This window comes from Phasianus colchicus, chromosome 6 (assembly GCF_987193195.1).
Source record: "Phasianus colchicus chromosome 6, bPhaCol1.hap1.1, whole genome shotgun sequence".
Lineage (NCBI taxonomy): Eukaryota > Metazoa > Chordata > Aves > Galliformes > Phasianidae > Phasianus > Phasianus colchicus.
In genome coordinates, this window is record NC_143441.1 from 13,574,629 (window position 1) to 13,592,629 (window position 18,001).

The 18,001-nt window shown below is 43.8% G+C and overlaps 1 protein-coding gene across 2 annotated transcripts in view; it reads right to left on the reverse strand.

Moving 5' to 3' along the window:
- The window catches only part of CMTM8 (CKLF like MARVEL transmembrane domain containing 8), a 38,987-nt gene extending 22,912 nt beyond the window's left edge, over nt 1-16,075 (reverse strand). For both annotated transcript variants that reach the window (XM_090142510.1, XM_031590262.2), the window contains exon 1: nt 15,853-16,075. In XM_090142510.1, coding sequence (XP_089998636.1) covers nt 15,853-16,017 — 165 coding nt within the window. In that variant the 5' untranslated portion in view covers nt 16,018-16,075. The remainder of the gene's footprint in view (nt 1-15,852) is intronic.
- Between the last annotated feature and the right edge of the window lie 1,926 nt (nt 16,076-18,001).

Below are 18,001 nucleotides of genomic sequence, written 5' to 3' on the forward strand. Positions count from 1 at the left end.
GAAAACACATGATCATATATGTCTGCCTGAACATGTTTTCCCCATTATAGCTATTTATTATCATTATTTTTATTAGTATAGCCATCATTGCCTCTTCAGGAACATAATGGCAGGAAGGTTTGTTCTTTTGTTTTAATAAGTTCATATAAATGAAAACAGTTTGAGGTATTTTTTTGTTCTTCTTCCTTGACCTTATCTCTTTTTCTGCATACAGATTTTTCCTTAGGAAGAAGCTTTATAGTACTCATCTTCCTTTCTCCCTTCATCTTCCAAAAGAGTTCAAGCTCCCTGGGCTAGAAAAATACTGGTTTCCCAATGCAATGATTTGTGTAAGTTATTTTTCAGATTTGGTGCACGTGTACAAGTTAAACACACCCACTCACAAAGAAAGTCATCCTGCCCTCTTTGAACATCAGTAAGGTGAACTATTTTTAAATGTGAATTCCTAACCGTGGTTACTTATGAATTAGGACTGATTATTTATGTAGAGCACTTTGTTTAAATGGTGTCTACTTTCTTCGGGAGAACAATGCAGTATACAGCTGCTTTATTAATAATGTCATTGGCTCTTTGTTGCTATTTTTACATTTCCATCTTCCTGTTAGGCCATGTAAATAGAGCTGCCTATAATTAGCGGACGCACAGTATTGTTTCACAAATCCTAACTGCTACATTACAATAGAAAACTCATTACTTCTTTGGAAATTTTACTTCATAGTTATGAGGCTTTATGACTGTATGTAATATGGTGCAATGGGAAAAACAAAGAAAATATCTGCTAAGAAGCCTACTGCTGCATGCCACTTCTACTCAAACATCAGTAACACCTTAAATGCTTTTTTTTTTATTTTTAGAATGAAACTATTTTTTCATTTCCAGCTGGACACATAGAGATTGGTTTTATACAAAAAAGAAATTTAGCTCCCTGTGAGAGGAAGTCCTCCAATCACCAGAAGTTGAAGCAGTTCCCCCCTGCCTGACCAACTGTAGATGTGAAAATGAGTCTGCATACAAATTTGCTGTATTTCTTGACTATTTCAATATCTAGACCTGTGTACAAATGTCCAACCCCAGGACCCATTATCCATGTTTTTAGGTAAGGACTAAGGATTTTACAAAGACCAAATCACACGCTGTAGAAGCACCTCACTGAAAAATCCTTTTTCTTACTTGAGAAAACTGTTTTCCTTCTTGAATGTATTTTGCATATAATGTGACAACACAGAAGAACAGCATGCTTACATATATTTTATATTTGCACACGACTTTCTGGAAGCATTTCCGTTCATGTACTTCACATTCAGAAAGGACCTTTATGGCCACATGGGCATCGCACAAAGAATTCAACCTACAGAATGCTCTTTGGAAAGAGATGTCTTAATGAAGACATTGCACATGATAGGATTAATCTTATAGAATCATGGTATCACAGAATCATTAAGGTTGGAAAAGCCCTCTCATATCACCTAGTCCAACCATCAGCCCATTTCCCCATACCCACTGCCCACGTCCCTCAGTGCCACATCCACACGGTTCTTCAACACCTCCAGGGACGGTGACTGCACCACCTCCCTGGGCAGCCTGTGCCACTGCCTCACTGCTCTTTCTCAGAAGAAATCTTTCCTAGTATCCAATTTTCTCTCTAAATAAGCTGCCATGCTGCCAATTGCACTAATTACTGAAAACTTCAGCTTCAAATCTGAATTTGTCTAACGTCACTTTCCAGGTATGTCCTTCTCTCACATCTCTGTTAGTGCTGATAAATTAAATATACCTTTGTACTAAAGGCTGTGTTGTTTGATGAGACACAGTTGAGGAAGAGATAATCATAAATTTTTGCATGTGTGTGTTTTCCTTATTATCAGTAGCAGTAGAAAAGGGTTTACTGTGAAGGAATCAGGAACAGGGATAACACAAAATTTTCAGACAAGCCCTATTTAGGAGCCATTATCACTATTCTACAATTAATATTCACAGAGCAGTTTGGGGTGCAAAAGCAACTTTAAGATGAGCAATTCTAAACAAGTGAAAATGTTAATACCAAAGGCAGAAAATTAATTGGACAAACTTGAAAACAGACACTGTGGATCAGACATACTCTTGGAGCAGTCCTTGTCACCTTGCTCCATCAGCTCATTTTTTAGGTTCTGCAGAATAAAGCCCGCAAGCTTGAAGGGCTTCCTACAACGAGCCTGCTTCTTGTGATAAAGTGGTGCATGCAGCATTGGAGAACAAAGTAAAAAAGCTCCACAGGATACCTGACACTTGAAATTCAAACTACCAAAGTCATAAATTAAGTATATATATGCCTGCATGTGAACCAGGGTGTAATGTTCCCCCAACTACTTCAATGGGCCTTGTGTAAACAAAGAACAAAACAACTGGCTGCAAACCTCAGCTTTCTAGTGCAAGAAAAGCAAGTTTCCAATCAAGAAAAAAAAAACTTTCATGGCCTGAAGGTGCTGGCTTATTCAGATTTAAATTAGTGACCAGAGATGATTTAATGCCCCTCAGATGTCTGCTTTGCTTTTCTGACAGAGGTTGCTGCCCCACAAGGGTGACAGCTGCACACAAAGCTGCTCATGAATTACTGCACACTGCAGCTCAGCATACCCAGGGTAAACAAATCACTGGTTTGGGTTATGGCTGCACACTGAACTGTGAGCAGCAGCCAACAGCACGGCACGGAGAACTTTTAAACTTCCTGCATGACAGAGCTACCAGCCTGGAATCGGAGCTTCTGAATTCTCCTCCTGTAATACATGAACAGAAAAATCAAGAAACATTCAAGAACAATGAGTCCCTCATAGCTGCTGCTCTCCCTGTAGGCATTTATGCCTCACTCTCCCCACAAGAAAGCCAATAGCTCTTGGGTTTTATTCAACTCCATTTCTGTCTCTAAACCATATTTTCCAACAGAGACTTCAAGACATCTGCAAACCACTTGGGTTACCATGGATTAATACATGAGTCCCCATCCTTTTGGCTTGCCTGGGCCACAATGAGTGAAGAGGAATTGTCTTGGGCGCATAAGTTGCTCCAAAAGTAATATCTCTTATTTATTTCCATGGAAACCACAGCACAATAACACTATTTGATAGAGCAAATTCTCAGCTACGAAACACTGTAAGTCACCACCATTAGCTATGCATTTTTGCCACCAATGAAGGAGGTGGTGACTTACTGTTGCCACTGCTGGAACACACCACCCACCACCTCACTGTGCCATCATCCAGCGTTCCGTCCTCATAAACATTTGCTAGGCGCTGATGAATGTCAATGGGCACCATTTTTTCCACATGGAAGAATTCAATTTCACCCTTTTACTTCATACACACTTCCATGTCAGACGCCATTCTGTCTGACTGCCCTTCTGCTGCCATCTGTCACAGGGTAACAACATGTAATGGAATACTGGTGGGAAGGTTCAGCCTCTGCTGCTGTACCACCAACATCTGCCTCTGACATCTTGGGCCAACGTAATAAAACAAAAGGCATTACTTTCAGAGCAGCCCTCATAAAATACACAACAATATTACTAATATATACATAACAAAACACCTTAATTTCTAATATTTTTCTTAAAATGTTAATAAAGAGAGGAACAAAACCATAAATCCAGTGGGATATTTGAACATATTTTTGTGAAACTAATGCACCAATCAGGTTTAATGGCAGTGGCTGCAGTTCTTATTAAGCTCTCAAGATGTACTTTGGAGATTTTTGATGAAATTTTTCTCTTCCTGTGCTTCATCCCTGAAAACAGTTGCTCACAAATGTGCGTGTTCCCAAAAAGTGATGACATGAATAAAATGTGATTGTAAAGCAAAGGATACTTATCTCTGTTAAGATAAGGATTATGAAAGACTGGCAAAGAAACATGATCAGATTTTTGAGTTGAATATCTGATTGCAACTCTCTACAATCCATTTGAAGATTTCCAGGTCATGTATTTACATGGACTGAAAATGGTGTCACAAACATAAATTGATAATTTTTTTTTTTGCAGTCTTGAAACCTATTCTCAAATTCCTTCATCAAAACAGAAAGAACGACTGCGTACTTTTCACTGTTCAGAGCACTGTATCTAGCCAGTGTATCACAATGCATACAACTATCTGCCATCCCTTGAGTCAGCTCTGCACAGCGCTGCTCTCCTCGTGCCCTGATTTCAGCCAGCACAGGGTTAATAGGGCACCTATGGTTTGGTTGTTGCTGATTGATGGGTGCGTGCCTGGTAGTGAAGAGCCACCCCCCTTATAGCATGGGCCTTAGCTGTGCAACACTGCCAGCCACGCTGTGCTGTGGGTTGGATATGCGTGAATTAGTGGGACCCCCATGCCTGAGCAATTACAAGGGACAGTGGAAAGGAATTCCCTCTACATTGCCCTTCTTGCTCCTCTGCAGGCACAGCACTTTCCTTTGGACAAGCATGCTGTTAGCCTGCAGACCAGTACAACTCCCAAAGATATCAGCAAAGTGTGCTCACCTTCCCAGCACAGATTGGAATTTTGTCTCAAAGAAGACAAGCCAATCTCCTCATCCTGAGACCCAAATAAATCTAAACAAAATACAAGCCCTGCATGCTTGCTCTCCAGCCTGGCTTACCCACTCGCCCTCAGCCATCACAAGTGCTGAGGCAGAAGGTCAGGACACATGGCTACGTCTCACGTCATGGCTCCATGCATAGCACAGACTAAGCTGTGTGAGGAAAGGACACTACCAGCCACCAGTGGAGGAGTCTAGCTCAGATCACAGCTTACTGTGGCTTAGGGACATAGGGGTGGGCTCCGTCTCTGTCTTGGTGCAGGCGGCCATGAACATTAGACAGCTGGTGGTACCAATTCCCAAAAGTGCAGCAACTGACTTCACTGCGAGCTGTCTGCATTTGACCTGCAGTTCAGTAACAGCAAATGATACAGCGTGAGCACCACGTTACAAGGGAGAGAGCTCAGCATAATGCAACAACAGCCAAGGAGCCGAGGGGGTTACAGGCTGAAGCTTTGCTCTAATTGCAGGCTCTGCTCCCATCCAAGTAGCTCTTCTGGAAAATTGGAGCCTTTTCCTGTAGTTTTGTTTAAATTATAACATCCCCAGTATATACAACCAACTAAATGATATTTGCTTAGCTCACTTCCACACCTTTCCCCTTTCCCTTGCCTCATATTCAGACCACAGCTTTCTTTCCAGTATTTTCATCCCGATGATTACAATAGAGCAGATACAATAAGGAGGTCTTACCAGTCTTTGTTCAAATACACTTTGGTGATTATTTCAGCTATCTACCTCCCCTCAGAAGTGCCTGTATTCCCACTGAGGGGGAAGGGAAGGCCAGGAGCCAGTAAACTGATATTGGCATTTTCTTTAAAAGGTCTGTGTGCGGGGTCAAAGCTATTTAGTATATTTTCCCCCAAAAGCACTATTTTAGTTGTTTCAAGTCAAAGGCAGAAAATTAAATCAAAGAAGGAAAATTCTTTAGAAAGCTCAAAACCAGTAGACTACAAAAAGAAGTACTTTACAGATTCCCTTACTTCAAGCTACCAACTATTCCCACATTAAAATCCTCACACTGAAAACAGCCCACTGAACTGTGCACAGAGGCACATCCTATAACTTCCTGCAGCAGACAAATCGCAGGTCTAGCAAACAGAGCTGCAAGCAGAAAGGAATTAGGCTACCGAAGCACTTCATTAGCTGAGAGCTTAGCTAGATCACACAAAGGGAAAACAAAGAACACAGCAAGTGAAGTGATTTACCTTTGATACAGGAGAATGCATATGCAGCCTTATATTAATCGAGTGATGAGGCAGGAAAGTCATGGGTCACATTCATTTGTTGGATAGGAATAATTTAGATTGACTTCCGTGACACTGTGCAGCTTTGATGCCTAGCATTTATGAATATCCTGAAGGTGATGTGGATGTAACAAAATGACTAATGCTACACCATGAAGCAAGATACTTGTATCTGTAGCATACATGGCCACAGGCAGCTTTAAAGAAATACATACATTAGACATGTGAGTTCAAAAGGGCATGTCTGAGGAAGGATTGGCACAGCTTCCCTTTTTACCACCAATCAGCAGCTCTGTTCAACCAAAAAAAAACCCCAAAACCAACAAAAAATGCATGCACAGAAGAAGTAAACAAACTTATAGCAAGACATTGCTTTGAAGCAATTTTACTGAGCCTTTCATTTTCCCAAAGTCACTTTCAGTACAATAGGTCAAACAAACAAAGGGTAAAGAGTTGGGCCCCTCCCAGTCTCTACTTAATTTGACACTAAGTGCTGCACACAGAGGTCTCAGGGAGGAAAGCCTTGAGGAAGATAGTCTCTTTCATTATACTGATCCACAGCAGAGGCCAAAGCAACAGCCCAGGAACACTTCTTTCTTCATCACTGAACGGAAGGAACAAAGCTGATCCTTCACCAAAGGCAAAAAGTGGGTAGGAAATGACAGTAGGAAAGGAGCTGATGATTTGTAGGAGATCAGCAAACAACAGGCGTGCTGATGAGCTGTGCAACCTCCTTGTAGCCAGGCTTCCCTGGTCTTTGTGCTTCATGCATGGAGATGTCGGGATGTCCGAAGTCAACGGGAATTTTACAGATTTTAGTAGTATCAAAACCCAAATCACTATAACCTTCTCTTCATAATAACTGCTTCGATTCCCATCAACTCATCTGCGCTCTCTTTGCACCATGTCTCAGGATCATCTTCTTGTTTGTGTACACTGTCTATATAATAGAGAAATAACAGCCAGCATGAGTCAAAATCACATGTTCTAAAGCACTGTTCTCTGTGATATTTTGTTGTACATGAGACCTAAATTGAAGAGGTATATTGAAAAAAATAAGATCAGGAGAAAACAGTTTTGAAATGACAATGACCACAGGCACAGTTCTGGGGCCTTTAGGGGCTAGTATCAACTCCTCCACTTAGTAAGATAGTGAAAACTGAACGTAACCAAGCTCAGAGAATTCCATTTCATTTATTGCTCTGTGCTCTGTTTAATTTTAACTTGACCTGGTGAAATACTTCTTAAGATTCCCCATCCCATCCCTGACACACTGTCCTGACTTGCTTACTTTAGGCAAACATTTGCTAGACAGTCCTCTGTTACTGCACAAAGAGAACGTCAAGTTCTTTGTGCAAATGTCTGGTCATGTTTCATGATGGTCAAAGTCTAAAAAGAAATCCCAAATATGAACAAAATGTTTGTAAATCTTATTCTGCATTCCTACACTTATTTTTGCTGAGAAGAGAAAGGGAAAAATCTTTAAACAATTGAAACAAATGACAAGATGTGGTTAGTAACATGAGAAGTTGCTTATCACTATTTTACTCATCATTGAACTATAGTAGTGTAGGCTTGTGTCATATCTTTAAAACTGGTTTTATGCACATTTACACAGAGATCACAATCCGAACAGAAATTGCTCCACGAGAAATCCCATCAAGCGGCTCACTGCTCTCCTCTTGTACACTGCTTTTTTAAAGTCAAGTCCCATTAATATAAGATTTACTCAAAACAGTAAGAACTGTGGTTTTCCAAAACTAAATATAGTAATTTCTCAACTATAATTACCTTCCTGAGCTGTAGGAATTTTATTTGGTATTTAGACTCTGAAAATAGCCGAATTCACATGCATGAGGACAAAAAACAAACAAAAATAACACTAATAATATACTGTTTCCCCAGTGCCACACCTTAGCAATGCCCAGCTGGCAATCCACAAGAGACGTAATGGTTGTGACTGTCCTGTGCATCCCAATGATCACTGTTTATGCACACAGTGAGGCTCCAAAATATAAATCAGAAATTCCAACAGGATCCTGCTTTTCCATGTGTTCAGCCATTTCTTATACCAAAGTACTGTTTAGCTTTTTCTAAAATCTTTCCTTTCTGGGGGATAGCAGTAGGTCTGACCAAAACCCAGGCTGTCCAATCTGCCCCAATGCCTATAGCATTCAGTTAGTACAGCCTAAAGCATCTGTTTACTTAAAAGAAAGCTCCTTGTGCAATGCAAGAAACAAACATGCTACAATAATTCACCAATAACCTCCTAAATCATTGTAGTAATGTTGCAATGTTGTTTTTAAATGCCACAGTACTTTATCATAGCCACAGTTTTGTGAAACCATTAATGATGGATGTCTTACAGTGAGCAGAGCCTGTTCTTTCAGCTGCCTTACATCTCTTACCATAAGACCCTCTTTTGCCCAATTCTTATAGCAGGAGCTGCACCTTCTCTGTGGTCTGCGCCAAGCCCAAGGAAAAGCTATCCTGATGGAGATCCTGCAAAGCAGACCTTTAGCAAGTTGTCCAGAGCTGTGGGGCAGGAAGGCTTGAAGGAAAAAAAGAACGAACCACCTTCTCCCTTCCACTCCCCCCACAAAAAAAAAACAAAAAAAAAAAAAAAAAACCCAATGAAAACCCTTAAAAAATTACAGAATTATGACAAGGACAAAGAGGCAGAGGAGTGAGCAAGTCAGAGGTAGGCACAACCATATGTTAAAATATCTTTCTGTTCAGTAAGCAACAGTGCCAGAGAGAAAGTTCTTCACACATCTTCATTCTATCCCTAGTAAATACACATGGTGCTGCAGTCTGTAATTAAAGGACCACAGATTTTCCTCTCCTCTGTAGCACCACCTGCATGCAGCAGCAGATTGGATAGCTGTCTTCAGAATTTTAGAGAGAATTTTGACTAAAATTAAAGTCAAAAGTATCCATTTCTTGCCAAATTTTTACTGGAACACTGCTTCTTTTTCCCACAATACTTAATGCAGCATTGCACTTTGCTTCTTCTGAACACAGCTCTTACTGACTTGGCTATGACTGCAAATAATCATTTCTTTTGCACCTTAGACCCAAAGTCGGTGACCCAGAAAACAAGGAAAAAAGGGAGGACACTGAAAAGCCCACCTTATTTGCTCAACTAAGCATCTCACAGGAACAATGCACTGCAGGCGAAAGATAAAACTCAGATTTCCCATGGAAGCTACTGGCCAAGAGAGCACCTCTTCTGCTCGAGTAATCCCTTTCCTTACCCACATCTGCCTTCCTCCAGTACTGTACAGAACACACAATACTCTAGTCCACTCCCAGGAAAACCTCCCTGCTCCATAACTGTGACAAAAGCTCCTTGATGAAAGCAGCATGTATCTGCAGAAGCCTGCAGAAGACAACCGTGCATTAGTTTATGCCTTGTAAGCTATGTCAGCAGTAGCAGGCACTCACCCACCCCCAGGATCACCCTCCCTCACCTGATCCTGTCAGAGGTTGCTCTGAAGGGTTTCCAAATGGAGACAGCCAAGGCAGATTTTATCACTTAAGTGCCATTTTAAAGATACATTGCAGAGGTTTAACTTTTGATGGAGACTTCTTCTGGTTGTCCCTCTGCCTCTCGGTGTTTAACTCCTGCCAGAAACATCCTCCACGCCTCCATTTTTAAGTTTCTGCCATACCTCCTCATATTTCAGAACTGCACGACCTTGTGTCATCTATTATCTGCAGCAGGAGTTGCAGCCTTGGGAATAGTGTACTCGTCAAATGGAAAGAGACGAGGCTGCTAAAATACATGTGGAAGGAGCTCTTTAATGTAATCACTACACATCCATTAAAGGGGGGGAAAAAGGATCTCGTTAGTGGCTGTCTCGTTTCCAAGCTGAATGAATGGAGCCTGTGCAGAACAGTGTCACCTTGAATCTATTTAAATGCAGGCCTGGATAAAGCAGGCACATTTGAAGCTGATGACAGAAACCAGTCTTGTTTTCAGGTATGAAGCAGAGGTTTTTACAGGTTTCCTTTTAATTTGTGCACACTGGGCTATCAGCTAAACACAAACAGCAATTACCAGAGATGATAATCAGAGAGCCTTTCCCCACATGGCCCCCTTCCAGCCCTAATGAGGATTTTTCAATACATTTGTTCTTTGTAACTAAATGATGATATATCCAAAGACCGTGACAACAAACTGCTGATTATAACCATGCTTACTTAGTTCATCTCCATTCTACAAAGTCTGATTCTAGCGCATCTCAGATTGAACCAAACCACTGTGGCTGCCCAAAACAAGTGCTGTTACAGCCTTGCTCTAACGACAGCAGGGTGATGAAACCCTTTTTGTTTTGCTTCGGAGGTTTTGTCCCAGCAAACCCGTGGTTGCACCCGAATCACCTGCGTGCATATACCTTGCAAAAACCAAGGGTATGAACACTCATTCTTGTGTTCTAACTCGGTAGAAGTGGAGTCATGCTCAGGACAATTCAATGAAGGACGAACTAGGCTTCCAGCTCTTCCATTTCACTCACGTAAGGTTAGCTCCAAGCCTTCCTCTGGCCAGCCCCAGCTCCCACAAAAAGCAGTGACTCAGTGCTCCCGTTCCTTCAGAAGCAGGTGAATCAGTGCTAGCAGCTTCCACAGGAACTGGCTGAACAGAATGCTTTGCCAAAGATTTGGCAGGCGCTAAAATTCATTTGTGAGTTGATCCTAGAAAAGAGGGCTTGATGCTCTCTCCAAGGGCAGTAGCTCTACTGTTTTTCTGGAATGGAAACAGGAACAAGTGCAGAAATATCACACTGCACAGCACCAGTTCTCCAGGCACACATGGGCGTGCTCCCTGCATCCTAGAGCTGGGAATGAAAGGCACTTGCTGCTGCTGCAGGGGATGAAGCACACTGTTAATGGGTAAGACCAGCAGTCAGGAAGCTGGGGGTCTGTTATGGTTCTGAACCCCAGCCCATTCACCTTTTTGCATTTCTCCTTTCTCTGTGTTTTTACAGTTTTACCAGCAAATGCACCACTTTGTCATACATGGCATGGAAAACAGTTTTTTTCCTGGCCAAGCAGCCATTAGAAATAGTGGGAGGACTATGCATTTTAGCTACAGAAGGCCAAAAAAAAAGAAAAAAAAAAAAATCAAAACTGCCTTTGGGTTGCATAAGAATTTTTGTAGGTACAGAGGAAAAGGATTGTTTTCTAGAGCTTGGCAGAGGTGAGGGAGAAGGAATCGTATTATATTCACTATCCACCCCAGAACAAAATTGATGCTTAAATATGTCTTTAAAGCATTCTTCTCATGAAGAGATAATGGCATTTCATACATATTCCACCTTAACCTTGAGATATTGAGAATATTTTGCATTTTTGACCTTTTGTAAAATATCTGTATTCAATTTGAGAGGCATTTTCACCCTCTTACCACGTCAGACTTCATACTGCTTAACCTGCACTTGGAGCACATTTGACACCATTTCCAAAGCTTCTGTTTTCATGTGTGTCACCAAACATTTTTCTCCTCCCAAGAAAACACCCTGACCTTGTCCAGGAAATCAAAAGCCTCTAGGAAACAGAACTCAAGTGAACAATATGATCCTGGAGGCAGATGGAAATCACACAGATGTACGAATTCATGGTACCAAGGATGACAGTGGTTAGCAATGGAATGATGGCACCTGAAAAAAGTGAGAACTGAAACCTGACTTCAGTGAAAGTTTTGCCTGATCAAGAACAAAGGATAGAGCCTAGACTTTGTACTGTATGTTTTCTTATTCATGTGCAGAAAGATGAAGCTGCTGAATGCAGTGATTGATGAGAACATAGTAGCTTTTTCCCTCAATAATTCAAAGTGAATCATTTTAAGACCACACTTATGTGCACCTCTTTCAGGCAAAGCACTTGTTCAGCACATCAGAAAATGCCTCAACATTGTCACCTTCATGCATGCAAACACGTCTTGATTGCAGTAACAGTTTTACTGCAAAAAGGAAAAAAATCTCTACTGTCAATGATCCCAGAGAAAGTGCTGAGGCTGCTCAGGTGAGGGAAGGGGCTTCAGGAATCTCCCTCTGTTTCTGAGGCTGTTCCAAGAACTAGGGGTGCAGGAGCACAGCATCTATACAAAAGCTCTGAACTGCAGGCACAGAAAAAGCAAAAAAGGAAAATTCTAAGAGCAAAGTATAATTTATGTCTTTAAATTTTCTACAGTCCACGTTCCCACTGTTTTTCTTAACATTTCTATGATTTCATTGCTAACAATTCAAAACCTGAAAACCCGTTAAAGGGTTCTACTTCTACTTCGGCTCCTACTAAAGGGGAAAAAGACTAGACATTTGGAAATGACAGGTTTTGCTTTTGGTAACTTCTATGTTTCAAATTTGACAGTATCTATTTAACATTCCCAGGCTCACCATCGCACTGGAATAAGCAAGTCAAACAAGGTTTCCTGCCTGAATTATGCCTCCAAAGGTTCATTTGAAGAATAAAGAAACAGTCATCAAAATTATTTTTATTCTCCAGAAATGTAAATGTGAAGCACAATTTTATGTGGCGCCAATAACATAAATAAGCACCTCTCAAGCTTCTATTTCAAGCACCTATCGCATTCTGGGCATTTCACACGAAGAGTAATGTATAGCATTAATCTGTACAGTATAAGGAAGCATGACTGTAATTACAATTTACTCAAAATTACACCACCACAAGCTTTCGCTTGCAGCTGCAGCATAACAACCTCCCAGACCTTTTCTAGCTAGGTAATATTTGGTTTTGTTAGGGACAAATAGCCATCACGAGCCTTAGAACGATCAGGGCAAGTTTTAAGAGAGAATCTGCATTTAGCAACACACTGGTGCGAGGCAACAGTCTGAAGAAATCAATGTCATTGTGCTGGAAAGTAAATACCTTTGTAACCACATCCACGGCAACCACAAAAACTCCACTTCTGCAAAGTGATCCGTAATGCTTGACTTGAGGAACTGATTGAAAGCTCAGGAGGTATTGCTTGCCACCATTTATCAGAGCCATAAAATTCCCACAAATAGTCCTCCTGAGCCATCACTGTATGGAAAAGAAACACTCAAAAGACATGTCTGGAAATTTCTATACTTGCTTCTTTTGAAAATCCTGCTCCTTTTTAGGAAGCGTGCTATGGGAATCAGTACCTGCTACCTTCTGCAGGATGCACTTCTACTGCAGCGTTAACTCAGGTGATTGACTGCTGAAGTCATAGAAATGCAGAGAAATTCCTCCTGCTGCCAACAGCCACCCAGTGCACTGAGGCCAGCAAATACAGATCTCCTGAGTCAGGAGCCACTGCACATCATGACTTCTGTGTTAAACTAATTCGGATAAACTTCCACACACCAAAGCTGCATGTTATACTAGTTCTCAAAGGCCTCTCTTAGAAATCCAGCAGTATTATAAATCAACCCCAGTTCTTTCCCTAGCAAACAGCAGGAAGCCTTGCATGCCCTCTGGCTGAATAGAAGGCAATGGATATCTGCCATCACCTGGTAATTTACAGCCAACACCTCCAGCCGCAGCTCTGTGCTCACTCACTGGAGTGCAGTTCCAGACCCAAAGGCATTACAGCATGAGGCTGAACCAGGTGTGGATACACAGCTCCATCACTGCTGAATGTGCACGGCCAACCTCACCCCAGCCTTATGCTTGCTTTAAAGCAGTTACATAAAGACAGATAATACCTCACCCATCTGTCTTTACAAAGCCAACGTATCTTGAAGCAATTGGAAGCAGCAGGTTGAGCTAATGGCAGACGTGTGTTTTACAGCACGGAAAAGAACATCCTCCTAGGAGCTGGTAAATCTGAATGTACCATATCTGGTTACCAGCCCACCTGGAAATGCACACAGCCATTACTCATCTTCACAGCACCCACGCTGGAGAGAAGAAGAATAACAGAGATTTGCCCTTTATCTACACAAAGAAGAGAGCTCTTGTTTCAAAACCAGCAGCCACAAACTTCAGTGTGCACATTGCTGATTGACAGTGGCAGTAATCAAACATGCAGCGCTAACTCTTCAGTGCTCCTGCTTCAAGCCTCTGGCTTAGCTTTAACACAGCATCCTAACAAACGTGGTGTCTAGCTGATGAGTGGGTGAGCAATGAAAGCTGCTCCTAAAAGCATCCCCGTTCCCTGCCCATCTAGCTGTAGCACCTACACAGCTGCTGCAGCTCAGAGCATGGCACGCAGACTGAAAGCAATCCATCAGGTTGAGAACTCCCAAGGTGAAATAGAGACACAGATACAAGCCCATTCCATTTACAGCTTTTGCAACTTTTTAGCAAAGGACAGTGCTGACAGCTGGGGGATCAGCACTGAAGGTCAGAAACACCCTGCACAGCCAATCTGTGCAGGAAAGGCATCACTTGGGACACACTGGATGATCAGAACATGCAGGAACTGACAGATTCGGTGCCAACGTGAACCCAGATCTTATATGAAGCTAGCCATGCTCTGCTAAAGCACACTTTCTCTCAGAAAAAAAATCATACACAACTAGTGGAAATGGTTTGGCCAAAATCCAGTGTCCAATACACAAACACACACACACACATATATAAACACTCAAATAAAATCATTTGATTTTAATAACTTTAGTTAATTCCATCAAAAAGTATTTACTACTATATTTTTTCTTCATTTCACAGAACAGCATCTCCACCTCCTTTAAAATAAATAGGGCTGAGAACCACTGGAATTTCCTTGTGGATACTTTCAGTACTTCTGTAGGCTGGCCTTAATGCTGCTAATCTGCTATCAGAATTGTCCTCCTTTCTCTCAAACAGTCCATCACAAACCTGGATAAGTTTATCTACTTCAGAGACTTCCATCAGCTCCCCTGAGCTAGCAGGGACCACACATCTTCACTCTGTTGATCAGTAAAAGCATGTGAGTGGAAGTCTGAAGTGGAGACACAACTCTTTGTTGGCCTCCAGGGTCAGGTAGCTTTGAAGTTCTTCTCAAAGCTGCCAAACATGTTTTCCCTGAGGTACTTCTGAAATTTAGACCAAACTTGGCTCTAAGTGTCAATGTTTAAAGAAGTCAAACACCTCAACACGCTGGATGAAGAATCATCCTGTAATTATTCTACAAGTCAGGGATGTGTGAAGGAAACAAAGTCCCCCAGAAAACCATCAACCCTTTGTGTGGAAAGGAAAGCCACACAGGTATCATCACCTGTCATCCCAAATGGGAAAGCACACGTTAAAGGGTCAGTCAGTAGGAGCCTATCCATGGCCATGGAGCTTCATCCATATCGGCTTCATCCAGCAGCCAACACACTCTCAGTCAGGTTCCAGTGGGCTGGGGAATGCCCTGGACAAGCCTTAGAGTTTGGATGATGTACAAGAAAAGTTCAGAATTTTGTTGTAATTGGTAACTGAAAAAGGATGGAAAAGATGCTTTTCTTTCCACAACTAAGACCTTTATTCACAGATGCCCCACACAGCAAAGCCTCCCCTACATCTAACCCTGGAAACCCGCCTACAGCCAGACACCTGAAGATTCACTGGGTTATTGTACTGCAAAGTAGCAAGCAGGAGTTGTGCCACAAGCACGACTGAAGCACAATGTTTCCAAATAGAAATGAACCTGATTTAGCATGCAATATTTTCACTACCATCAAAGCAAAAGCAACAGAGGGGAATTCAAAGAAAACAGGCCAGGGCAACAAGCCCCTTAAGCTCCTTAATTACCAGCAGTGCAGGTGAGCAGGCTCAGGATGCTGTGTGCCTGCTGTTGGACACCGAGCCGGGCACCCCGTGCCACCTGCCACCATGGCGCACAACTGAGCCTCAGCACGTGCCTGCTTACAATTACTAACAGAATTACTAACAAACCCACGGGGCTCCCGTCCTGGCACACGTATTTACCTCATCACTGAGAGCACAGGGAAATGTTACCGACTACGAAACGGAGAGAAGCCCCGTGTCTCTGGCACGGCTGTCGTCGGTGCGCCGTGGCGACCGACCGGTTTAAACTGAGGCAGAACTTCTTACAGCGACGACCCGGAGCCGCCGTGCCCCCCCGCCCCGCCGCACTCACTATCTCGGCCACCATGAGGAGCCCGGGCGGGGTCCGCAGGAACTCCCTGTCGTAGGCGAGGGTGCTGGAGCTGGCCGACAGGTTGGCGGTGAAGGAGCTGCTGGTGGTGGTCACCGTGTGGGAGCGCGGGCGCGGCGGCTGCTCCAGAGGCGGCGGCGGCTCCATGCTTCGGGGCTGCCCCGCGCCTCCCGGCCGGCCCCGAGCCCAGCGGCGGGGCGGGGGCAGCAGCGAGGGCGGCCGTCTCGCGGGCGGCGGGAAAGGCTCCGCCGCCGCCCCGCTTTGTGCGGCCCCGGCGCCGCGGGGGGAGAGGCGGGCCCGGGGGGCGCAGCGTCTTCGGACGGGCGGCCGCGCGGGGTGTGCGGGCCGGGATGAGTGCGGAGGGGGAGCCCCGCGCCAGGGGGGGCTGCGTGCGGCCGAACAGTGCGGCCAGCGGGAGTAGGCTCGTCCCTCTGCGCCATGCACTGCTGAGGCCGCGCTTCGAGTGCTGTGTTCAGTTTTGGGCCCGCACCGCAAGAAGGACATCGAGGCCCTGGAGTGTGTCCAGAGATGGGCAGCGGAGCTGTGAGGGGTTTGGGGCACAAGTCTGATGGAGAACAGCTGAGGGAGCTGGGATTGCTCAGAGGAGGCTCAGGGGAGACCTGATCGCTCTCTACAGCTGCCTGAAAGGAGGCTGTGCTGAGGTGGGGGTCGGCCTCTGCTCTCAGATAAGAGTAATAGGATGAAGGGGAATGGCCGCAAGTTGCACCAGGGGAGGCTCAGGTTGGATATTAGGAAACATTTCTTCTGAGAAAGAGCAGTGAGGCAGTGGCACAGGCTGCCCAGGGAGGTGGTGCAGTCACCGTCCCTGGAGGCGCTGAAGAACCGTGTGGATGTGGCACTGAGGGACGAGGTCTGTGAGTGGTCACAGGCATGGGCTGATGTTGGACTAGGTGATCTTAGTGTTCTTTTCCAGCCTTAATGATTCTGAAATCCTATGATTGATACGGAGCTGCCTTCTGATTGCAGACTCTTTACGCACAGAGGTGTTGGACTTTCTTCCAGAGCAGCTGAGGAACACTCTGTGTACCTCACCATTTGGTAGGCCCATCCCCAGCATTGCCTATCTGCACTGTCACCTGCAGCCACCACTGATGGAGACATCCTAGGAACATGAGCTGCTGCAGGTGGTCTGTGGGAGTGTGACCACCACAGAGAGGCCACAGGCAGACACCAGGGCCTGCAAGGTGCAGCAGCTCCCTGAGGGCTGAAATTGGGGATTTAGCTGGCATCTCCCAAACAATCCGGAGTCTCTGTAGTGTAGAAGGCACTGTAAAAGACAAACACTGAAAGACACTGGAAATGGAAAGTATGAGGTCATTATTAAACTACTACCTGACATTGCTGAGCTGTTCCCTGACCTGTATTTGTACTTTCCATTCTAGCCTAAAGTGTCCCCTTAAATAAAAATAAAAATAAAAATGTGGGTCATTTAAGAGCTTCTAAAGCAACCTTCCATTCCACAGAAAGCACAGTGTTTCAAGAAGGAGCCAGCAGGTGATAGCTTCCTTCAGCTTTCAGGAATTCTCATTAGTGAAGCATTTGTAAGTGGCTCAGTAAAACTGAAGTGTTTTCCATATGTCTGGTGGCTATTGTCCTCGAATTGTTTACTGCTGCTCTCCCGCTGGCTAACAAAGGATGGGCTTGCAGTGTTACCTTTCAGCAGGGGACCGAACGAGCTGAGGAGGAAGGAGGAGGATGCAGTTTCTCCCAGCAGTACGGGAAATGTGAATTGCCCAAAGGAACTACTGCTTATACTTGATTTTGCCTCTCTTACAGTGTAAGTGTGTCACAACACAGGCTCCACGGGGATGCTTTGAAGGTGTGCCTTGGCTCGGGATCAGTGGAGCCTCTGCATGCATACTCAAAGGCACGGGTGACTTTGCTTTGAGCTGGCAGAAAAAATGTGGCAGCGTTTTGCAAACATGAGCTGCGGGTCATCAGAATGAGGAGCCGGTTACTCAATGGGGTATGATATACAGATACACTGTGTGAGGAAAAAAAAAAAGTAGATCACACTTAACATCTCATAACATTTAACACAGCATCTCAATCATAAATAAACGGTTTTACACTTTTTACTATCTTTTGTGTGTGTGTGTGTTGAGTTACC